This window comes from Salvelinus alpinus, chromosome 11 (genome assembly GCF_045679555.1).
Source record: "Salvelinus alpinus chromosome 11, SLU_Salpinus.1, whole genome shotgun sequence".
In the NCBI taxonomy this organism is placed as follows: Eukaryota; Metazoa; Chordata; class Actinopteri; order Salmoniformes; family Salmonidae; genus Salvelinus; species Salvelinus alpinus.
In genome coordinates, this window is record NC_092096.1 from 60,465,201 (window position 1) to 60,486,475 (window position 21,275).

Sequence of the window (21,275 nt, forward strand, 5' to 3'; positions counted from 1 at the left end):
CAGTGCAGCACAGTAAAGAAAATTTGAGTATAGTTCACTAAAAGTAGAATATAATTTAGTACAATACAGTCCTGTACTGTAAAGTAGAGTAGTGTACAGTACACACTAGAGTACACTAGAGTTGAGTACACTAATGTACTGTACTCTACTCTACTTGACTATACTTTACTGTACTGTGCTGTACCTTGATGTCAGAACTTGTGAAACATAGGCGTCTATTAGTGGTTCAGATTTAGTCCGGTGCGGACCAACCAAATGTGATCTTGTTTGGTAGGGGAGCTCGTTAAAATAGTGTGTAGAATAATACGCAATTATGCAAAGGAAAATATTGCCTATTTCTACCTTTGTGTACCTATTTAGGATACATCACCATGAAGATAATGACACTCACATCCATAATGATCCATTTCTGTGTATTAAAGATCAGGGACCCATGATGAAATTCCGTTACCAGGTGTAAATCCACTTCACTTACAGTAGTTCAATAACCAAATTAGATTTTTTCAAAGTGAAGGTACACCACCCAATGTCACAGGAAGGCCAAAAAGATAATCAAGGACAACAACCACCCGAGCCACTGCCTGTTCACCCCGCTATCATCCAGAAGGCGAGGTCAGTACAGGTGCATCAAAGCTGGGACAGAAGCTGTTTTTCAGTCTCTCGATCTCAAAGCCATCAGACTGTAAAACAGCCACCACTAACATTGAGTGGCTGCTGCCAACATACTGACTCAAATCTCTAGCCACTTAATAATAAAAAATTGGATGTAATAAATGTATCACTAGTCACTTTAAACAATTCAACTTTATATAATGTTTACAAACCCTACATAACTTACTTGGCTCATCACGCTCTAGCGACTCCTTGTGGCGGGCCGGGTGCAGCTGGTTAAGAAGCGTGGTTTGTCGGGTCATGTTTTGGAGGACGCATAACTCGATCTTTGCCTCTCTCTCTTTCGAGCCCGTTGGGGAGTTACAGCGATGAGACAAGATCAAAATTGGGGAGAAAGAGGGAGTAAAACAAATGTTTATGTAAGAAAACTTTGAAATCAATGTTTTTTGTTTGCCGTTCATTTACGGGCCCTTGTCAAATGTAGTGCACTATAAAGGGAATACAGTGCCAAATGGGACGTAACCTAAAGCTTCTTACGACACACCAGCTACACCGTGTCATGGATTAAGCGTCCAGTGGACATTTGTGAACTAAAAGAGATCGGCAACAAAGGTCAGTTTTCCACAGGTGTCCAGGTGTTATTATTCAGCACCAGGGCATATCAGGTTTTTTTATTTAACTGTGTTCTGGCAACCTAGTGTAGTGTTTATCATACATAGACCATTTCCATAACCAAGATCCACAAAGGACTGTTTGACCGTCAGACCCTTCTCTGCTAGCTCCTCGCCTGTGCATTGATAGAACAATGGCGTTATTGTCATAAGAGCTGTCATTTCACACATATTAGCATTCTGGCCATATACTGAGGAGGCCTATCAAAAGATATGTAGCGAAGGCAAAATCTTCAAAGACAAACTTCTCAGGGTCCGTTACTTCAGGCCAAACCTAAACAAAGACAAATATTACAGTATGTTGGGACATTAACATGAAAACAACTTCAACAACAACAAACCACTGATACAAAGTATTTGATCTGTGAGGCTACACTACGAAAGACCAGACCTTGACCATTGACCATCTCCTTGTACTTGTCCTTCAGCTGTTAGTACATGATGTTGTACTTCTCTACAGGCAGCAGGGACAGGGTGCTCCTGAACAAACTGGTCTTACTCTCTGTGGCCCAGCTTACCAGTTTGGGCAGGAGCTCCTCAACCAGTTAGGGGTAGGGGTAGGGGTAGGGCCCCCCCCTCACTGAACCAGTCATCAGGCCGCAGGAGGTGTTACAGGGCAAATCAATGTAGACACTGTCCAATGTGTCCATGCATGACTGGATTGATGGAAGGCTAGGTGAAGAAGCTGACATTGAGATTAAACATCATAACATGGAAAGACTCACCATTCATCATTGTTCTCAGGCAGAAGGTGTATCTGATAGATGTTCTTCCTTCGAGACGCAGTACCTTCCACACTCTCTTCAACTGGTATGAAGCTTACTTTACTTTTTGAGATTCAAAGTCTGAAAATTTTAAGATTTTAAAAAGAAACACACAACATTTCACACATCCGACTGTTGTTGTGCACATGTTGTAAAGTCAGCCAGAACTCAATGATAAGCAGCTTATTGTCATTAGCATGTCATTACTTTTGAGTATGTCTTTATGTACTGTTGTGCCATAAGTTTACTTTAGGAATGAATATCCTCACAGAAAAATACCAGTCTCTGCTTGTCATATTCAAGTTCAATACCACTATTCACTAAAGAAACAACATCCTTGGATTCTGACATATCACATCCATGAATTAGGAGGATGTTGCTCTGTCTCTTTGACTCCACAAAGACGTTTGTTCACAACGTGTGGTTTATTTATCTAAACATCAACGCCAGACCAAAATCCTCCCGAAAGAGTATTACATTTGTCTGTAAACTTAGTTTCAACATGGTTTAGATATAATAGCAAATTGCATAGCACTGAAACATTATACATTGCAAACGTACTAACAAAAAAAAACACTTCCGGGGACTTTTATTTTCAAAGGAATTTTGTCGCGCGTCGATGACGCCATGAAAGCGCGCCTCAGAAGAAGAAAAGAGCGCCGTTTGAAAAACCAACAGCAGAGAGTGCTGTTGTATTTTTAATCTCAACATCTTGAATGATCCTGTACTGGTGCTGCTGATCACGGCCGGTTGTGATACAGCCCAGGGTCTGCAGTGACACCTCTAGCACTGTGATGCAATACCTTAGACCGCTGCGCCACTCGGAAGCCCTTTCGGTCATTTTATATCCATGTGATAATGTCATGAAAGAGAACCAGTTTCCACTGTTTTTTAAAATGAGAATAGACTCTTTGAGCGCCACTCTTGATTGTCCTTTAAATTGAGCGTCATTCCCTTTCTATTGTGTTGTGTGTACCATACCACTAGTACAAGGAAGTGCATGTAAGGGACACTCCACTTTGTTGCTGCCTGGGTGCACATTCAAATCGGAGGCCATGGGAGAGGCAAAAATCTAGTCAGACTGGCTAGGCAGGAGCAGACATGCACAGTAAAGAGGGAGGGAGAGAGAAAGAGTATAGTTTCTCTACAGTACTTGAGTCATTGCTGCTGGCAAGTTCCGACGTCATTCAAACAAAACAAGCAAAAGATCGATGGAGAGAAGTACCCTGATGCTGTTATTGATGGAATATAACAGCAATATGATTCACTTTATGCTATGGTCACCTGCTTTTCAACTTAATCTTTAGAATTTACAATGTCCACATTCAGGGCCCTTTGTCCACACATGAAAATATAAATAAAAGGGAGGTTGAATCACTAACGTTTTAGGCAAAGGAGAACACGGGATACAACATACATGATATAACATATTTATCTTAATTTATAATTGATGCATAATGCGCATTCAAGTTGTTCAAAAGAGCCATGAGAATGTATGATAATTAGGCAAATGCCTATATAATTGTAGTAGTTGTGGTGTGATTGCGCAACATTATTATGCGTAATATATTATTGTTATATAACTTACGTCATACATTTTTTTTTTTTTAAATGTGACGTGTAGGCGGGTGGCTGGGTAAGTGTAGCACAGGTGGACGTTGAAAAGGGGTGGAGTGAAAATACGAGGAAGAGGCAGAGAGAGCACTGTGGACAGGTAGCTTGAAACACACCAGTTGAAGTGAGGATTCTCAGATATTTTGCGATGAAATAAAACAACCGACAACACTAAGAAAACAAAATAATGATCATTTGTTGACGAAATGAAGAAAAACAGTATGGCATGTGATGTGGATTATCTCTAGGTCTCGATCCTATTGGGAATAATTTAATTTGTCGTTGTCGCGCATAACCGAAAACTGGGTTCATAAATAAGCAAGATCGTGGCCCCAGTAGACTTTCGGTCATTTTATTGACGGTAAGTATTTACCACTCATCTTTGTTGAACTAGCCTTTGGCATCAATTTACCCCACCAGTCAATACAGTATATTGACAGTATTTATTCTGAAAGCCAAAACAATGGCGTCCCACAACTAACGTTACAGTTAGTGGCGTTCATTAATTCATAGGCCTACACCTTGATTTACTATCAAGTCCAATGTAACAAATGTTGCAAAGAGTTACTTTTAACTCTGTTGAGAAAAATGGCAATGACATTTTAATAGGCAAGAATGAATCAAGCATTTGATTTAGAGAAACGCATTTTTCTGTAAGCTCCAATGCATGCCTTTATAGGTGTAGGAACCAGATAAATCAAAGCATAGTTTCACATTTTTGTTCTAAACTATTTTTTCGACAGTCATGGATGATCATTTTAATGCTGACCATTCACCAGCAAGCTCAACTGAAAATAAACACAGTTTGACAATGGCAGTGTTTCCCAAACCAAAGGGTCCATGTTTTTATTTTTTCCCTAAACCTACAGAGCTGATTGAAATAGTCAACTCAGCATTAAGATGTGATTAATTGAATCCGCTGTATAATGCTAGGGCAAAAACCAAAACTTGCACCCCTTGGGGTCCCCAGGACCGAGTTTGGGAAATAATTATTTAACAAGGGTCGTAGGCAAATAGTTATGTCACTGCTAATAGAGTTTAGTGTGTACCCAGGATTGTGTGTATATATATATATCTCTTTCTCTGAAATAATTACTCAACTTACTTATTGGTAGCGTACACAGATTTGCAGGTTTTATGGCAGGTGCACCGAAATGCTTATGTTACTAGTTACTCCATTAATTGGTATTTAATTGATCGAGTGCACCCACCCAACCAGCACCAAAAGACGTAGCCTCAATTGTAAACAAAGCCTCCCAAATGCTTCATGGACAGAGCAAATAGGCCCAAACAACCCTATAGCTACCTCTCTCTTCTAACACTCATTATTCAGTAACTGAGTGGGTTAAAGATGCATTCCTGTGTACATAAAGCTGAATAACCTCAAAGCAATGGCATGCATGAGAAATGACCCGTGATTGGTTGCTCGCATGTTTTTACTGCAGACTTGGCACAGGATTGTGACTTTCATGAGATAGTTGGGTGTGGGTTTGGGAGTTGTCCTTGGGAATCTCTTTTGACAGGAATAGTGCTTGTCCGGGCTAGCCCCTTCTTGCGTCTGTCTGCATCAATGTGTTTCTGTCGGTCTTACTGTGGAAATACAAAATTGATATGGCCTTCATTTGTTAACCAAGCTACAGTCTGCACCCACATCAGGTACCCATCATCAGCTATAACATAGACATACACACATGTTATATCTCATATGTCAGACAGTTGATGTGAGAACTGGTTTGGGTTTCCCAGAGTAGTTGACACAAGAATGTAGGCCTCTGATTCACACCCTTCTCTGTGGTTGTTTTATAGCGGCAATTCCCTGACGCGGAAGTCCACACGCAGACAAGGACATGAAATGACGTGTGTAGTTAGATGGACGTTGAGTAGTTGTTGGAAATTACAGCTTGGCGTCACAGGTTGCGCCTCTTTGTGAATTGCAAAATTTGAGATCAAGACAGAGAGAAGGAACATGCACTTCCAGTAGTCTCTGAGCAACAGACGTGTGGGCTTGCTTGCTTTGAGATTGCAAAAAAAATACTATTTCAAAGTTGATGTAGGAGCTGGACAAAAATACGTTAGTTGATTTAAGAACCGAAGGATGGGCACCAATGTTGTGGTATGATTAGCTTTATATGTGGTAGCAGTAAACAGTAAGCAAATGTATTTTGAAACTAAGTGATTAACACCCACTGGCTTATTCTTATTCTAACACACTTTCATCTCTTTGTTTCCTGTCCCACCCTCTCTTCCCATCCTCCATTGGTTAATTCTTCTCCTCAATCGTCGCTTTCCCCTCGTCTGCTATCTTCTCATCTACACTCTGTTTCTGTAACTGGTTCTTTGTCCATGTGAACAGGGGTGATGGGATTTTCCCCAACAAATGTGATATAACAAACTTGATTCAGCTGACACTGACTTTGGTGCCAGATAAACGTTTTTTTGCTCATTAGGGTTATTTTATGGTGTTGATTTGATACAAAATAAAGGTCTGTTAAGTGTTTGGCTGGTACTGAAAGCTGTCACACTCGGGTCCCTCTTGTGTTAGACAGCGCGTCAACTCAGGACTTTTTATTGATGAATTCTTGTTATGGGTGTCCATAGCGACCAGAAGAGGCCAGTATGTGAACTTTGAACATAATTACGGTAAAACAGGCTGGCTCGTTATTGAATTGAGGCTCAGAAAAGGTACTGTCTCCTTTGGTTACAGCTCTTTGACTTTCTCTGATGTTCCTCCACTGAACAAAATCTGTGAATTCCCAATTCAATTATGCATAATATTCAAATGGTGAAACTGCTGGGAATTAGCAACAAGGCAGTGCTTATGCTGTATCTTGGAATTTGCTTGAAATGCATCCTCCCTTAATTCCCTTAAGGTGATCACTGACTGGACTGGGGAAAGCTATACCCTTGCGTACTTACCTACCCATTCTAGTTAGATCAGAAATGACTTTGACAAAGAAAGGATATATTGTTTTACTAATGGAACCGGACCATCCTGATACATTATTTGGATCTCCATTAGCTTTTTCAGAAGCAGCAGCTACTCTTCCTGGTGTCTGCACAAAACACAAGTAACAAAACACTGATGCACCCTTAAGGGCAATGTGTGCTGCTCTGTTTTGAGCCAGCTGCAGTTTTGCTATGTCTTACTTTGCTGCACTTCACCATATTGTCGGACATGTAGAGTGTGGAATCATCCACATACATAGTCATTCTAGCTTTGTCTAAGACCAGTGGCAAATCATTTGTACAAACAGATAAGTGTAACGGCCCAAGGCAACTGCCCTAAGGGACACCGCACTGTACATATCTGATGTTAGAGAAGCTTCCGTTGAAGAACACTCTCTGGGTTCTATTGGATAAATAACTCTCCAACCATGTGATGGCAGGTGATGTAAAGCCTGCCAGTAAATTTATGATCAATAACATCAAAGACTGCACTGAAATATAACAAAACAGCTCAACTATCATCTTATTATTAGTGATGCACCGATATTACATTTTGACCGATTCCGATATTTTCCTTGCTAAAAAAATTATACCGATAACCGATATTGAAAATGTTTGCGGCCTTTTAAGCATTCTAGTACAGTTACATAGTTAGACCACTGCATCCTTGTGTGTGTTAAGGCATTGCATCTCAGTGCAAGAGGTTAGAATCCAGGCTGTATCACATCCGGCCGTGATTGGGAGTCCCATAGGGCAGCGCACAATTGGCCCAGCTTCGTCCGGGCTGTCATTGTAAATTAGAATTTGTACTTAACTGACTTGCCTAGTTAAATAAAGGTTACACACACCACACTGACCAAAAAGTTATTTTGTTGGCATTTACCTATGTCCCCATTACCAGTAAAACATAATGAAATCCTATTTCTTTCACTTACTTGCTGTGCAGTTTATTTGTTCAGTCGTTTCATTCTCAACCAGGATTTCTATGGAACGCCGTTTGGGTCTTTGCAAATAACACAACATAATCTGTTTCAGTTGCTGTAGTTAACTAGCTAACTATATAGCTAGGTGTCATCTAAAATAACCAGAATTTATAAGACAGTTCTTATTTGATTAATGGTGGTCAGACCCATCTATGTGAAGCTAGCCACAATAAGGATGAACCACAATAGTGAACTTGCTGTTAGCCTTCAAAATAGTCTGGCATAATTATATTTCTATTCATTTGCATCACTGTCAATAACATACTTTTAATTTGAAGGCAACCCGCAAATTCCACTATTGTGCCTAATCCTTATTGTGTCTAGCTTCGCAACACACAACCCGACCCGTTCGAGCCTCACTAAATCAAATCAAAGTTTATTTGTCACGCGCGCTGAATACAACAGGTGTAGACCTTACAGTGAAATGCTTACTTACAGGCTCTAACCAATAGTGCAAAATGATGAAGCTAGCTGGCTACTTATAACGTTATCTTTGGACCACAGGGTTAAGTAGCTGGCTAGCTATTTATTATAGTGAACTGAAGTTCAATAGGTGAACAAGTGGCAACCTAGCTAATCCTTACTCACAAGGATTCCTAAATCATTGCTAAGAATAATGAAAATGACTGCAGTTTCTACTGGTCATTGTTTTCAGGCTGGTTGTATTGGTGCTAGCTAGGTACCAAGCTAAAGCTAGCTACCCCGGCAGTTGCGGTCGACAAACGATGCTTTATTACCAACGCGGTATTGTAAACACATCGTTCGTGGCAGGTGTTTGCAGACTTTTTTTGTACAGCTTTGACAGTGCTACTGTATCTTTTTTGACACGTGTAACGGATGTGAAATGGCTAGCTAGTTAGCGGGTACGCGCTAATAGCGTTTCAATCAGTTACGTCACTTGCTCCGAAACCTAGAAGTAGTGTTGCCCCTTGCTCTGCAAGGGCCGCGGCTTTTGTGGAGCGATGGGTAACGACGCTTCGTGGGTGACTGTTGTTGATGTGTGCAGAGGGTCCCTGGTTCGTGCCCGTGTCGGGGCGAGGGACGGTTTAAAGTTATACTGTTACATTGATGCTGTTGACCCGGATCACTGGTTGCTGCGGAAAAGGAGGAGGTTGAAAGGGGGGTGAGTCTGTTTCATCCTTGGGATTAATTTCCAAACGCCTGAAGGTACCACGTTCATCTGTACAAACAATAGTACGCAAGTATAAACACCATGGGACCACGCAGCCGTCATACCGCTCAGGAAGGAGACGCGTTCTGTCTCCCAGAGATGAACGTACTTTGGTGCGAAAAGTGCAAATCAATCGCAGAACAACAGCAAAGGACCATGTGAAGATGCTGGAGGAAACAGGCACAAAAGTATCTATCCACAGTAAAACGAGTCCTATATCGACATAACCTGAAAGGCCGCTCAGCAAGGAAGAAGCCACTACTCCAAAACCACCATAAAAATGCCAGACTACGGTTTGCAACTGCACATGGGGACAAAGATTGTACTTTTTGGAGAAATGTCCTCTGGTCTGATGAAACAAAAATAGAACTGTTTGGCCATAATGACCATTGTTATGTTTGGAGGAAAAGGGGGATGCTTGCAAGCCGAAGAACACCATCCCAACTGTGAAGCACGGGGGTGGCAGCATTATGTTGTGGGGGTGCTTTGCTGCAGGAAGGACTGGTGCACTTCACAAAATAGATGGCATCATGAGGCTGGAAAATTATGTGGATATATTGAAGCAACACCTCAAGACATCAGTCGGGAAGTTAAAGCTTGGTCGCAAATGGGTCTTCCAAATGGAAAATGACCCCAAGCATACTTCCAAAGTTGTGCCAAAATGGCTTAAGGACAACAAAGTCAAGGTATTGGCGTGGCATCAATCCTATATAAAACTTGTGGGCAGAACTGAAAAAGCTTGTGTGAGCAAGGAGGCCTACAAACCTGACTCAGTTACACCTGCTCTGTCAGGAGGAATGGGCCAAAATCCACCCGACTTATTGTGGGAAGCTTGTGGAAGACTACCCAAAAGGTTTGACCCAAGTTACACAATTTAAAGGCAATGCTACCAAATTCTAATTGCGTGTATGTAAACTTCTGACCCACTGGGAATGTGATGAAAGAAATTAAAGCTTTAATACTATTATTCTGACATTTCACATTCTTAAAATAAAAAGTGGTGATCCTAACTGACCTAAGACAGGGAATTTTTACTAGGATTAAATGTCAGGAATTGTGAAAAACTGAGTTTAAATGTATTTGGCTAAGGTATATAAACTTCCGACTTCAACTGTACTTTTGTGTATATATACTGTATATCATCATTACACTTGTAAGAACTTAAGCATTATGAAACTTCTATTCAAGCAAATAAACCCAGCATAGCAAATGAACCAATGTTTTACGTTTACCAAATTCAAGACACTCACGAAACAACAAAATAAACACCACATGCTGGTTGAAAGATTTCCTGCCGAGTTGGGCCTCCCTCTTCCTCTTTCTTTCTGGTAACATTTAAAGGATGATCAAAGGAAATTGGATGCACCTGAGCTCAATTTGGAGTGTCATAGCAAAGGGTTGTGAATACTTACACTACCGGTTTTAGAACACCTACTCATTCAAGGGTTTTTCTTTATTTTTTACTATTTTCTACATTGTAGAATAATAGTGAAGACATCAAAACAATGAAATAACACACATGGAATCATGTAGTAACCAAAAAAAAGTGTTCAACAAATCTAAATATATTTGAAATTCTTCAAATAGCCACCCTTTGCCTTGATGACAGCTTTGCACACTTTTGACATTCTGTCATCAAGCTTCATGAGGTGAAGTAGTCACCTGGAATGCATTTCAATTAACAGGTGTGTCTTGTTTAAAAGTTCATTTGTGGAATTTCTTTCCTTAATGCTTTTGAGCCAGTCAGTTTTGTTGTGACACGGTAGGGCCCTATTTGGTAAAAGCACAAGTCCATATTATGACAAGAACAGCTCAAATAAGCAAAGAGAAACGACAGTCCATCATTACTTTAAGACACGAAGGTCAGTCACTACGAGACCATTTCAAGAACTTTGAAAGTTTCTTTAAGTGCAGTCGCAAAAACAATCAAGAGCTATGATGAAACTGGCTCTCATGAGGACCGCCACATGAATGGAAAACCCGGAGTTTTCATTCATTAGAGTTATCTGCACCTCAGTTTGCAGCCAAATAAATGCTTCACAGAGTTCAAGTAACAGACACATCAACATCAACTGTTCAGAGGAGACTGTGTGAATCAGGCCTTAATGGTCGGATTGCTGCAAAGAAACCACTACTAAAGGACACCAATACGAAGAAGAGACTTGCTTGGGCCAAGAAACACGAGCAATGGACACTAGACCGGTGGAATTTGTCATTTGGGCTGGAATCCAAATCACTGTCTTTGTGGGACACGGTGTGGGTGAACGGATCTCCGCATGTATATTTCCCACCGTAAAGCACAATGACCCAACACACCTCCAGGCTATTTGACCAAGAAGAAGAGTGATGGAATGCTGCATCAGATAACCTGGCCTCCATAATACCCTGACATCAACCAAATTGAGGTGGTTTGGGATGAGTCGGACCGCGAAGTGAAGAAAAAGCAGCCAACAAGTACTCAGCATATGCGGGAACTCCTTCAAGACCGTTAGAAAAGCATTCCAGGTAAAGCTGGTTGAGAGAATTCCAAGAGTGTGCAAAGCTGTCAAGGCAAAAGGTGGCTATTTGAAGAATCTCAAATATAAAATGTTGATTTAACACTTTTTTGGTTACTACATGATTCCATACGTGTTATTTCCTAGTTTTGATATCTTCACTATTATTCTACAATGTAGGAAAAAAATGTAAACAAAGAAAAACCCTTGGATGAGTAGGTGTTCTAAAACTTTTGATAGTGTATGTATATGAGATATATCATCAGTAAATTAGCTAAAATTCTGAACATGTTTTCACTTCGTCAATATGCGGTTTTGTGTGTAGACGGGTGAGAATCTAAAATGAATTTAATGTGGAATAAGTCAAGGGGTATGAATACTTTCTGAAGGCATTCTAATATGGTCAAATTAATAAATACCTTGTTTATCAGGTCTGTGGGATGTTAGGCTGAAGCTACTGGCCCTGAAGCTTGGCTCTCTCATTCTTCCCAGGCTTTAGGGAGGGAGGGTGGACAATGAGCTTGTGTCCCCACGCTCTCTGGTAGCTTTCATAGCTAGGATGAGTTATTTCCACCTCTGGCGCACAGCTTTAGAGAAGTCCTCATTGAGGAAGATGTTGGTTCCTCTCAATTTCTTAGCTCTCTCCAGAACAGCCGTCTTGTTCTTGAACCTTAGGAACTTGACGACTACCAGCCTGGGTCTGTCACCTGGGCTGGTTACAGGTGTTCCAGACCTGTGGGTGTGGCTCCACCTCAATCTTCCTATGATCCATCTGCAGCTTTTTGTGATAATTCTTCTCACATTCTCCTCAGAATCCATCCATGTCTTATGATTCACACACAGTGCTGTTGTCATCTCGAGAGGACTTTGTTTTTTTCCATCTTGCAGCAAGTCTCTGTCAGGACACCCACCTCTCCCTGGGAGAACTGCAAACTGTTCTGAAGGTCCTGGACCTCTGGTCAGATCGTCCATTCTTTTGTTAGTTGAGTTCACCAGTATTTGGAAAAAGTTCCAATTGCTTGTAGATATATTTTTGTTGATTTTGAAAGGTCTCGCACCTGTGATCGCGAAATACTGTCCACTCCATTACTCCAACCTTTAACTTTGGGTGGCATGATGGTAGCAATATAGGCTAATTCCGGTACTCCACGCAATTCCAGCCAGCACCACTGAAAAGGCCGATGGAAACAGCACCTTTACATGATTCTTCCCCTCCATCCTCTTTGATCCCACTAGTGCTGTGGTGCCCTGTAGGGTCATGCTGATGGACCAGGACACTCAGTGGCTGTACCACCTCCTGGCCGAGGTCCAGTTGGAGAGGTTCTACCTGCGTGTCCGGGACGGCCTCAACATCACCCGCATAGAGCACTTCAACTATGTCAAGGAGTCTGACCTCGAGCAGATCGGCATCAGCAAACCAGGTCAGTGCTCGACGCAGTTGCCTCCAAATTATTCGTATCAGAGTTTTGCTGTTTTGACCAGATGGTATACAGTTACTGATTTAAAGTTACTTTTCGTAGCAATTTAGGCAGCAGGTTAGGATAATTAACGCAGCAGGTTAGGGGAATTGGGTTAAGGTTAGAAAAAAGGTTAGTATTAGCTAAAATACAAAAATTCTAAGTGACACGAACTTGATTATTTTTTACCATAGCGGTATACCATCTAGCCACAAGCAAACTATCCTCCATGTTGGCACTACCAGTAGATTAGTGGGTTACGGTAGAAGTGAGTTGTAAGTACTGTTGATCTATTTTGTTTTATGATCTATGGTTATTTGTTGACATGTAGGACAAAGAAGATTATGGGACGCTGTGAAACGGTACAAGATCACCATGAGACCAAAGTCATGGATCACCAAGGTAAGACATGTACACCACCTTCCACAATGTATTTCTTTGAAGATTGTTAATTGTAAAACATTTTTTTATTTTTTTTATTTGACTATTTATATTTTTTTCTCCCAGGTCTTCAGTGGCCGTGGTCCGGAGGGCGGTGACCAATGGGGCAGTATGGGGCAGGGCCAGGAGACAGGAGGGCGGGCACTCACCTGTCTGATCCAGGACAGTGAACTATCTCTAGGGGAGAAGCTGGGCATGGGCTCCTTCGGTGTGGTGAAGAGGGGAGAGTGGCAGACCCCCACTGGGAGAGTGGTGAGTGTGTCTAGTGGGACACTATTTCCCTCTAGTGGGACACTAAGTCCAATGTTATGAATGTAGATATGCAGCAGTACTAGTGAAAAGCCAGAGCTAGGTTGCCTGTTTGGAAGTCACACAGGGCAAGATATCTTAAAGATCAATAGAAATTGCCTTACAGTATATTCCCGATCAATAGAAATTGCATTATAATCTATCCCAAATGTTATTAATCAGTACACCTAACTCATCCATCCTTCTCCTTTCTGTTGCCGTGACAGCTGCCAGTGGCAGTGAAGACTCTGAGGAGTAGCCTGTCCAGACAGACGGACACGCTGACAGACTTCCTCCAGGAGGTGACCACCATGCAGTCTCTAGACCACCCCAACATCATCCGCCTCTACGGAGTGGTGCTCACACAGCCCCTTAAGATGGTGAGACTGCCATATTCTTTCCATCCTCTGAAAGATGGCGTATAAAACATATTTAGTATTCCTCATATTTCTACATTGAAATCCTGTCTCCTTTAATTCCTGGGCCCAATAGGCTAATATTCTAATCGGAAGATTGATTATTCAAATACAGCCATTCAAATGCAAAGAAACTTTCAGTGGTCATTCAGATGTTGTTTATCACAGAATTCTCTTAGGGAATTTGAGGGGGGAAAGTCAAATCCTCAGAGCAAAGAAGTCCCTTTAAAACCATATTATCTTTCCCCCAGGTGACAGAGGTGGCATGTCTGGGATCCCTCTATGACATGCTGCGCTCTCGTCAGTACGAGTACCCCCTAGCACGCCTCTGGCTCTTCGCCACCCAGGTAGCAGCAGGCATGGAGTACCTGGAGGGTCGCAGGTGAGACACAAAACAGTCCCACTCTACAGACTACAACCACGGATAGAACAATGAGACCGATATTTCACTCGATGTAGAAATGTGAAGCATCCGCTTGGTGTTTCCACTCACTACCACATATGGCAGTGGGAGAAGATGGAACGAGATAGATTTTGGCCGACATTCTGCTAATACATTTGATCTCAATACCGTTTTCTGTTCCCAAAACTAGAATCGGTTACAAACAGTGTGGACTAAGTTTTGTAGACTTTACCCTTTGCCAAAGTTGTACAAAATAGCGTTGTTTAGAAGGAGCGCAAAGGCAAATTGAGTTATTGCACACGCACACTAGACATTCTAGGCATTCTAATGGAAGTATGCAAATGTCTGCTAGAATTCTGCAATAGGATCTCGCTAGCTTGCGCTTGGCTCTGCCCAACTCCTTGCTTGTTCTGCCCGCTATGACTCGTTTGTTCCCATTTGAAACGACGGGCCGTGGTCTATCTTGGGTTAGTTAGAAAAATCTTTGCTACGAACACATATGCCAGTGTAACCACTAACTTTACTGTAACCCTCACCGTAACCCTAAATGTAAACAATTCCTCTGACCAACGTAATACATTTCCTGAAAGCCAATCAAATTTGACCAGAGGCGGATGAAGACACTTCTAACCAATGAAAACCCAGTATCATTTGTGGTTTTGGCTGGTAAAGCGTGCCTGTGTTCTATCTCCTCCAGGTTCATTCACAGGGATCTGGCTGCCCGGAACGTTCTGCTGGCATCCAGGGAGATGGTGAAGATCGGGGACTTTGGGCTGATGAGGGGCCTGAGTCAGGAGAAGGACCACTACATGATGACAGCCCACAGACGCATCCCCTTTGCCTGGTGAGCAGAGGAGGAAACATCAAGGAGTGTGTGGGGGGAAATGTTATTTTCAAGTCATTGATTGATTAGCAGTGTAACCTAATGGAAGCCGATGTGGAGATATCACTACTGTGGGATTTTCTTTGCTGAATGATTGTCAGTTTGTAGTAATTCCATTTCTCTCTTGCACCCTCCAGGTGTGCCCCAGAGAGTCTGCGTGTGGGCTCCTTCACCCATTCCTCTGACATGTGGATGTTTGGGGTCCTCCTCTGGGAGATGTTCACCTATTGTGAGGAGCCTTGGCTGGGGTTATCTGGCAGACAGGTATGTGTAGAAAAAGTTTTGAAATTGAGTATGGAGACAGTTTTGTACACCTTTTAAGGTAAACCATGACTCACAACGACTCAAGGCTCCAAGCATCTGTACAACTTCTGAAATATTTGAGCCCTTTGTACCAAAAAACAAATTCTGTATTGTGTGTGTGACCACAAAAATTGCAATGTAGAGATATTCAATATGTCTTTGTCATTAAACGTCCCTCTCTTCTTTTCTCTCCTCAGATCCTGTGGAGGGTGGAGCGGGAGGGAGAGCGTATGGAGAGACCCCCTGACTGTCCTCAGGAACTCTACTCTGTGATGAGGAAGTGTTGGGCCTGCACCCCATCCGACCGACCCACCTTCTCCCAGCTCACAACTCTGGTGGCAGAGGTAAGACTACACATTTCTATGTACATTTGTTATGCACTGTATACAGTTACATTATACTCACCAAAACGTGCACCCGGGGGGCCCCAGGACTGAGTTTGGTGAACTCTGCTCTAATTCAGTTGTTCCTAAACATGTTTACTTTTTAAGCATGTCGGCAGTGACAAAAATACAGGCCATTTTCACTTTGAGACGTGCTTAAATAGTTTTCCCCTTCCTCCCTCTATCCAGGCTCAGCCTATAGAGGTGCGTGCTGTGAGGGACTTTGCGGAACCTAGGAAACTCACTCTGCTATCCAATGACCTAGTGACCGTCATAGACCATGGGTGAGTGAGGGATAGGAAGAAAGAGAACATTTATGAACACAAAGAAAGATGGGTTAATTTGTTAAACCTGCTCCTTCAAAGAGCTCCACTCATGAACCGCATTCCAACCCTGATTTGATGGTTAACCCTAATCCTCACATTCTTGCCCCCTTGTGGTAATTCTTGAGAGGGGGGTATTATCAAATTCTTTATCACAAAAATCTTCAAATTACTCCACGCTCTCTCTGCTTTTCTTAACTTGGCTAACACTACATTATGCAGAGTTTTATGTAAAAGTGTCAAGAGGGTTGTTAAGGATTTATAAGCAGTTTATATTTTTAGTTAAGTCTATAAGTCAGTATAAACAGTTATAACTCACTGGTTGAAATTGTACAATGGTCACTGGTTTCTTCATGTGATTCTTCCCCTGTAGTCTGGAGCTGTGTGAGTGGAAGGGTCAGAACCAGAGGACCCTGACGGTGGGCTGGTTCCCCCCGAGCCTGGCTGCCCCCAGCAGCACTCCTGCTCCTCCCGCTGCCCCTGCCTCCAGCCTCATCTCTACCCCTCTGAAGGGCAGTCTGCAGCACACAGGGCATGGAGACACCCACCCCGACCGTAGCTGGGGCACCCCGGACCGCCTCGATGAGTCAGTCAAGTTTTAACTAGGTTTCGATAAGGCTTGGATAACGTTTTGCTGCTGGGGCTTAATCATGCTGTATGCTAACCTTGGTTCCTGCATTCAACAGCGCTGTTTTCTTGCAATGTTTGACGATGACGAGTTGGTTAAGGCAGAAACTGCCTGCACGAGCGTCTTAGCTTGTGTATTAACCACCTTCCACTTAGTTTTCAGCACTTTCCTTTTGTAAACATTCCACCATGAGGTAATGTAACAACCTACTCAACCCATGGCTATATGATAAATGTAGTATGACTTTGAACCTTTGAGTATACATCCCATGACCAATGTTCCCTTTAAATGTTTTCATCACTGAAGAAATTTCAGGTCTGCTGAGCGCAAACTGTAGGCCTACAGAGACCTTGGGAAAAAAACATGCAGGGCTTGACATTAACCTGTTTATCCACTTGTCCTTCAGACAGAGAGGTGACTGAAAATGTTGTTTGATGCAAGAATCCACTTTAAAAATGCATCATTATTCCCATACAATTATGATAGAGAATCAGACAAATTATGCTACCCTCTGCCTATTGGCTACTTATTCAAGCCCGTCTCAAAATACAACACTGCCCCTTTAAGACAAAAACAGCTCTTTACTTGACTCGCTTTTCAAGGTTTTGTGCTCTTGTAGGAAGCAATCACTCCCCTATTGCTGACTACACATCATCATCTATAACTGGGCTAATAACTCACTAACTAGCAAAGGATATTAACAAAATGTACACGTGGCTTCATGCAGCTCACGCTTTGATCTCAAAACAAGCGCATCTACTCACAACTGCTCATGCTGTAAACACAGTCCAGTTCAAAGTGAATGGCACAGATCCATATATGGCAATTGTCTATTTGCATATAGGCCTACTGCAGCTCTGATTCGTTATGGCGCGCCGGTCTGTAGAGTGCGGGCCTGAGTCGTGCATGTCAATGCAATAGAATCCTACTGCCTACAACAACATCTCTTGCATAGTTAGTTTTGCATACTAAGTCTTGCATAGTTTGTTTTGGTATGTTGCATTGAAAGTGGCTAATATTGCAATGATTCCATCACAATTGCCACAGTAAAGGGAAATGTTGATAGTGTTAACTAACGGGGAAAACTCTAGGAAGTTGAATCTCGTGCTTCTCTGTGCGCGCTGATATTTCTTCTACACCGCCCCGGGGGAGCTGCAGCCCGCACTCAGCTTAGAGGCTGTGACCAGTGTGTGTTTGGAGAGTGTGTTTACCTGTGTTTTGTTATCTGACCTTTTTCAGGAGCGTAAACTGGAGGGGCGGCCCAGCAAACAGAGATCGCGAGGAAGAGGGCTCCAATTTACAGAAAATGTCAGGTAACGACGTCAAGCAGATGTCTTTGATCAACATATGGCTGATACGAACATGTTATCCATGTTCTACTAGCATTGAGAGCAACAGGTCGGAAGTTCGATACCAACTAGGGATTACCACCCCCCAACATGCTGTATACTGTACGTATTTTGTACACAATAAATATGTTTAATATAACTATCCCTCTGTCCCCAGGTATGACCAGGAGTCTGGAGTCTGTCCTGAGCGATCCCCAGAGCTGGACTCAGACGGTAGTAGGGGTCAGGGTGGACCCCCGTCGTGGACCCGTCCCCGCCATGGGGGCCCACAACGTGGTGATGCAGCAGGACATCCGTAGGCTCAGCGAGGCCAGCATCAACCCCCCGGCTCGCCCGCCCCCACCCAACCACAAAAACTTCAAGATCCCCCAGGTGGTGATCCGAGATCAGAGGCCTACTGCAAATCCAGCCCCAGGCACCTCATGGCCTCCACAGCCTCCAACACATCCACAGCAGCAGATGCTACAGCCAGCCCAGCCTCAGCCCCAACCACTGCAGACCATGGGAGGAAGCAATCTGGGCAAGATGGCCCACATGGCACGGTCAACACCAACACTGGATAACTATGGGGACAAGGAGAGGGATCAAGAAAAGGAGAGGGTGGTGAGGGAACGAGAGAGGGAGAGGTACCCGCCTCAAGTGCAACGCACCAGGGAAGCCGTCATAGCACAGGTATGGAATTTATTTTTTTATTTTACCTTTATTTAACTAGGCAAGTCAGTTAAGAACAAATTCTTATTTTCAATGACGGCCTAGGAACAGTGGGTTAACTGCCTGTTCAGGGGCAGAACGACAGATTTGTACCTTGTCAGCTCGGGGATTTGAACTTGCAACCTTTCGGTTACTAGTCCAACGCTCTAACCACTATGGATGTAGGGTCTTTAGTTCTTGAGGTGTTAGACAGTTCAGGCTCTTTAATTGGTCTAACTTACTAAGGTATTCTGATTGGTCAGGTCATGGAGGCGGTCCATGGAGTAACCAATGAGGAGGTTCGTAACGCACTTCGCCGCAATGAGTGGAACCCTGTAAGGGCCCAGCAACAACTCAAGGTAAGACAGAATTTCTCTTATAATTCTTATGTAATAATTCTGAAAAAATGCATATTTTATTTACATTATACTTAAAATGTGTTCTCCATTGACCAACGTAGTTAACTAAGAATACTAAAATTAAGTATTTGGATCAGTGTTTATGTAATTAATACTAAATATGATGCCCCAACCTCACTTATCTCTCTCTCTCCTTCTCTCAGATGGAGCAGCTGTACTCTCTGAGCCTGTGTTCTCGTGACGACTGCGTCATGATCCTGTCCCGCTACCAGTGGAATCTACAGCAGGCCAGTCGCTACCTGATCAGAACGGTACGGGAGGACAGGACTGGAGGAGGAGAGAGGAAGAGGAAGGATGGAGAGAGAGGGACACCCCCTGCTGCCATGGAGAGACGAGGAGGAGTATGAGAGGTGGAGGGATGCTGGAAACAACAGACAATAAAGCTTTACAACATTTAAGAGGAACTGACAAGGAATTTTAGGAATTAAATAGATGGGAGGAGGATAATACAGGAATTGAATATATATGGAGTGAACCATAAAGACGTTACAGTCCTTAAATACTATTTTATCCTTTTTTACAGTTCTGTTAAACATATTTTTTTGTGATGAACTGCCACATCCTCTGTTCTCAAAAAAAGTTGTATCATGATGAATTTGTATATATTGTATTAGCATTGATTATGTTTGTTGAATAAATTGTTGATACAAAATGTGCATGAGCTAGTGGTGTACCTCTGGTTGAGGGTTGTGAGCTTCTCATTATGCTGTCTATAAAAATACAGCAGGAGCTGGTTACATGGGGCTGGAGAATCCAGCACTACTATGGAGGGAGATGGCCTTATGTTAACCTGTACTTCAGTATGCTTCCAGCAAGGGGGGAGTAATGAGAACATCTCCCTTATGTTGTGAACCTGCCTTACTCCTTTCAGGCCCCCCTGGCACTTTGCCACTACTATTTTGTGTTTGAGGTTTGAACCGTCAACCTGGTGACCAGGATCTCTTTAAAATCAAGCACGAATCTGTGTAATTGAGATTGGCAATCACAATAAATGAATTGATCATGCTTTGAAACCACAAGACAATTTCCCATTGAGCCGGAATATGCAGCATGTAACCGGAACGCAGGAACATAAATAAAATACCCTTTTTTTAAAGCCTATAACCTATTGGATTGAATCTCGGCCTAAAATATAGACCACTGGACATGTATGAACCATTGTATTTAATATTTGAACTTGGGGTGTCATGTTCACAAAGATGAATGCCTACACAAAGTGTTTGAACCCAGGTCTGTTTGGGATCGGGGCATCTGTCTCGCGTATTCCCAGTGTTATTTATTTGTTCATGGGGTGAGTATGAAGTTGACTCTATGCCAGGGTTGGGCAACCCTGGTCCTGGAGTGCTGCAGCAGTTCATCTTTTTGTTTTAACTGACATGGAAGACCAGGTGTGTTGAATTTAGGCAATCACTGAACTGATCAATTAGCTCAGTGTGGTGCCTACTGTACATGTAATTATGGCAATCCTGCTGTACCTGCAGCACTCCAGGAACAAGGTTTCCTACCCTGCTTTATGTACTATTTGGGGAAGGTGTTTTGTATTGGGTCAAACAATTATTCTTTGTGGTAAATAGAGCCGTTTTGGATCTTTCGTTCAGTGTGACCTGTAGTTTTACACTAGCGCCGAGATTCAATATGTCAAGTTCTAGGCATTGCAGCTTTTGTGGTGGATTGAGATGCAGCCCATGCAACAAAAAAAAAACATCTTTAGCTTTAAAGGCAATTGCCGACTGAGCCAACATATGCCGTGTTTACCGGTAATAGGATTTGCCTTTCAAAACCGCAATGTCTATAACCTGCGATTGGATTGAATCCCGGCCTAGGTTTTGTGAGTGCCAGAGAGCTAGGCCACTGAGGGTGGGGTGGAGAGCAGTGTTTATGAAGCCCTGTTAAATAAATGACATGTGTTACTAATTGGAAAAATGTATCCTGCCTTACAGGCTTTTCTTCTCTCTTTTACCAGTCTCCACCCAACATTTTTTAAAGTCATGGGCCCAATTCCATTATTTCCCCTAGTCTCCTTCCCTAGCTCCTAC

General features: G+C 42.7%; 1 protein-coding gene and 1 pseudogene across 4 annotated transcripts; one reads left to right on the forward strand and one right to left on the reverse strand.

Annotated features, from left to right (window-relative positions):
* LOC139533350 (probable tRNA (uracil-O(2)-)-methyltransferase) overlaps positions 1–6,871 on the reverse strand; it is a 20,117-nt pseudogene extending 13,246 nt beyond the window's left edge.
* Positions 1,206–19,895, forward strand: LOC139534585 (activated CDC42 kinase 1-like). 4 transcript variants are annotated; one of them, XM_071333829.1, is made up of 15 exons: positions 1,206–1,224; positions 2,028–2,093; positions 12,493–12,677; positions 13,045–13,406; positions 13,670–13,822; positions 14,110–14,240; positions 14,959–15,105; positions 15,282–15,408; positions 15,645–15,791; positions 16,020–16,114; positions 16,527–16,739; positions 18,021–18,094; positions 18,288–18,802; positions 19,084–19,179; positions 19,383–19,895. In XM_071333829.1, exons 3-15 carry the CDS (start codon positions 12,515–12,517, stop codon positions 19,584–19,586), a joined length of 2,427 nt encoding a protein of 808 aa, XP_071189930.1. In that variant the 5' UTR covers positions 1,206–1,224; positions 2,028–2,093; positions 12,493–12,514; the 3' UTR covers positions 19,587–19,895. The 4 variants fall into 4 exon arrangements, with proteins under 4 accessions (XP_071189930.1, XP_071189928.1, XP_071189926.1 ...); XM_071333827.1 differs by lacking the exons at positions 1,206–1,224; positions 2,028–2,093 and adding an exon at positions 3,681–4,022 and having other exon boundaries at positions 13,045–13,115; positions 13,221–13,406; XM_071333825.1 differs by lacking the exons at positions 1,206–1,224; positions 2,028–2,093 and adding an exon at positions 3,681–4,022.
* Positions 19,896–21,275: the final 1,380 nt, after the last annotated feature.